The sequence below is a fragment of the Bos indicus x Bos taurus genome, chromosome 6, assembly GCF_003369695.1.
Source record: "Bos indicus x Bos taurus breed Angus x Brahman F1 hybrid chromosome 6, Bos_hybrid_MaternalHap_v2.0, whole genome shotgun sequence".
NCBI lineage: Eukaryota > Metazoa > Chordata > Mammalia > Artiodactyla > Bovidae > Bos > Bos indicus x Bos taurus.
In genome coordinates this window covers 363,009-365,983 of record NC_040081.1, presented here as the reverse complement: position 1 = coordinate 365,983, position 2,975 = coordinate 363,009, and the positions used below count along the sequence as shown (strand labels likewise).

The 2,975-nt window shown below is 36.2% G+C and overlaps 1 protein-coding gene across 1 annotated transcript; it reads left to right on the top strand.

Annotated features, from left to right (window-relative positions):
* The first annotated feature begins 1,827 nt into the window (after positions 1-1,827).
* SMIM31 (small integral membrane protein 31) lies at positions 1,828-2,032 on the top strand. The gene has a single exon (XM_027545424.1). The coding sequence runs from the start codon at positions 1,844-1,846 to the stop codon at positions 2,030-2,032; it is 189 nt and encodes a 62-aa protein (XP_027401225.1). The 5' UTR covers positions 1,828-1,843.
* Positions 2,033-2,975: the final 943 nt, after the last annotated feature.

The following is a 2,975-nucleotide window of genomic DNA, read 5'->3' as shown; positions in this document are numbered from 1 at the left end:
CATAAAGAGAAGAGGGCATCAGAGGATGAGATGACTAGACATGAGCATGAACTTGGGTAAACTCTGGGAGATGGTGAGGGACAAGGAGGTCAGGCATGCTTCCTGGGGTCCACGGGGTCAAATAGACATGACTGGGCAACTGAATAGCAATGACTCTGCATATAAGTTAAATAGCAGAGTGATACTATAGAGCCTTCACATACTCTTTTTTTTTTTTTTTTTTTTTCCGGATATATCCTTCACATACTCTTTTCTCAATTTTGAACTAGTCCATTGTTCCATCTTCAGTTCTAACTGTTGCTTCTTGTCCTGCATACAGCTTTATCAGGAGACAGGTAAGTTGGTCTGGTATTCCCATATCTTTAAGAATTTTCCACAATTTGTTGTGATTCACATAGTCAAAGACTTCAGTGTGGTCAATAAAACACAAGTGGATATTTTTTCTGGAATTCCTTTGCCTTTTCTATGATTCAATGAATGTTGGCAATTTTATCTCTGGTTCCTCTGCTTCTTCTAAATTCAGATTGTACATCTGGAAATTCTAGTACATTTGAAGCCTAGCTTGAAGGATTTTGAACATTACCTTGCCAGAATGTGAAGTAAGTGCAATTGTGCACTAGTTTGAACATTCTTTGGCATTTCCTTTCTTTGGGATTGAAGTGAAAACTGACCTTTTCCAGTCCTGTGGCTGGAACTACAGCATATAATGAACTCATTTCAAAAATACATTCAAAGGAAGCTGGGAACTTAGATGAAAGACTTCAATAAGTTGCTTCCTAAAATAGGCAGTAAATAAACAATTTAGAAGGAGTTGCAGTAGAAGAGTGTGAAATCTCTTTCTCCGTGTCTTAAAATTATAACATTCCCACGTATGTCCACAGTGCTTTAAATATTTTACATTATATAGTGAATATTGAAAGACATACAGAAAGAGGTTACTTCCAACTAGGTAATGTTATAATTTCCCCCAATGGAACTATGATTTCCTTTCTAAATATAGGAACTCTCCTTTTTTGAATCTGAGATTAGATGGTCTTATGGTTGACTTGTTAACACATTTATTTTTATCTGGGTTAGGTTGGATCAGTGATTCTGAAGACTCTGGTTTCTTCACTAAAAATTGCTTCAATGGTAGATTCATCACCTGGTTGGCAAATGCTAGGTTATTTCCAGAACAAGAACTTAGAACCTGGGTATGATCAGTAAGACAGAAACCAAAATATGTTATTTTTTTTTTCCTTCATGAAATGAAATATATACTATCTTTGCTGCCAGAGTCCCCAAAACTCGCAAAACATAAACTGACTGTCATTGACACTCCCATATTCTCTTCCAATCTACACAGTAAAGTCTAAGTTCAATTACACAGATGGTGAGGCCAAATTTCCAAAAAAGGGACCATACTCCATTTTTGCTATCGCCAAGTGTACAGAAATATCTTGCTGCTGCTGCTGCTAAGTCGCTTTAGTCGTGTCCGACTCTGTGTGACTCCATGGATGGCAGCCCACCAGGCTCCCCTGTCCCTGGGATTCTCCAGGCAAGAACACTGGAGTGGGTTGCCATTTCCTTCTTCAATGCATGAAAGTGAAAAGTGAAAGTGAAGTCGCTCAGTCGTGTCCAACTCTTAGCGACCCCATGGACTGCAGCCTACCAGGCTCCTCTGTCCATGGGATTTGCCAGGCAAGAGTACTGGAGTGGGGTGCCATTGTCTTCTCCAACAGAAATATCTTAAGTTTCAGTAAATCTCAGTATAAAATAAATAGTTATTCAAGCTCTCTACGGACTGGAGTTTATTATGTGAGTGTCTGCTTTCTATTGCAGGTAAAGAAGTTTGCGGTCTTTCATGGAACTTCCATTTACCAACCTGGAAATGGCATTCATTTTACTAGCTTTTGTTATATTTTCCTTCTTTACCCTGGCTTCCATCTACACTAATCCCAATGAGAGGAATGAAGGTAAGGAGAGAGAGCTCTTCATAATAGTCTCCATTTCCTTTCCCCACCCAATCATCTTTCTCTACGATTTGATTTGATTTAGTTTCTAATTGTATGTTTAAGGGTGTGTATGTGTGAGAGAGAGACAGAGAGAGAGACAGAGAGACAGAGAGAGTTTTCTTGTTTAATAGCCTGAAATATCTACTACAATATTTTGCCCCTATTTATTAAGAAACATTTGGAAATGGTAACAACTATTCACATGACTTTTTATCCCAGAACTTGATGGATCTTAATGCCCTAAATTTTACATATATATAAAATTTTTCTTTCACCATCCTCTGTTCCTGCCCCTCATCCCTGTTGCCATCAGAAACTTAAAATGTGCAAAAAAGTCCAATGTCTTTCAAAGTCTTTAGAGGTAATTTTTCACATGAAACAAATTCCATTATTTTGTAAGTATATCATGTGTGCATTTTTGTTCAGCTCTACATAGGAAGGAAAAGAATTAAAGGGTTTTTTTTTTTTTTTACTAATGAGCTCTTGTCAAAGCCCAAACATCTTTCAAAAAATACGTGGAAGTATTTAAATAACTCAACATCGTGTTTCCTCATTGCCAATAATAAAAAGTATAATTTAAATGGCTGTTATTAATATTTTACTGTAGTTCAGGGCCCACCATGTTTTACAGAAAATTAATGGTAATTGACCATGTTTGAGGGCAAAAATTTTAATGTGTGTGCATACATATGTGTATACATACATATGTATAACATATGCCAAGAAAACAACACAAAGTTTAGGAGAATAAGACAAAATTGCAAAAAAAAAAAAAAAACAACAACTGTGTTTCTTAAAATTGTGATATCTCTTTATTAGCTTCTGACTATGAAAGAAGTGCTGTCTGTGAAATACATTATTATTCTCTATCTTACAGGCACACAACACTTGTAGAAAACAAACAAACAAACAAAAACCATTGTAAATAGACATTCCATTTTGTGCTGACATGAAGATTAGGAAAATTAATTGAAGTCCATA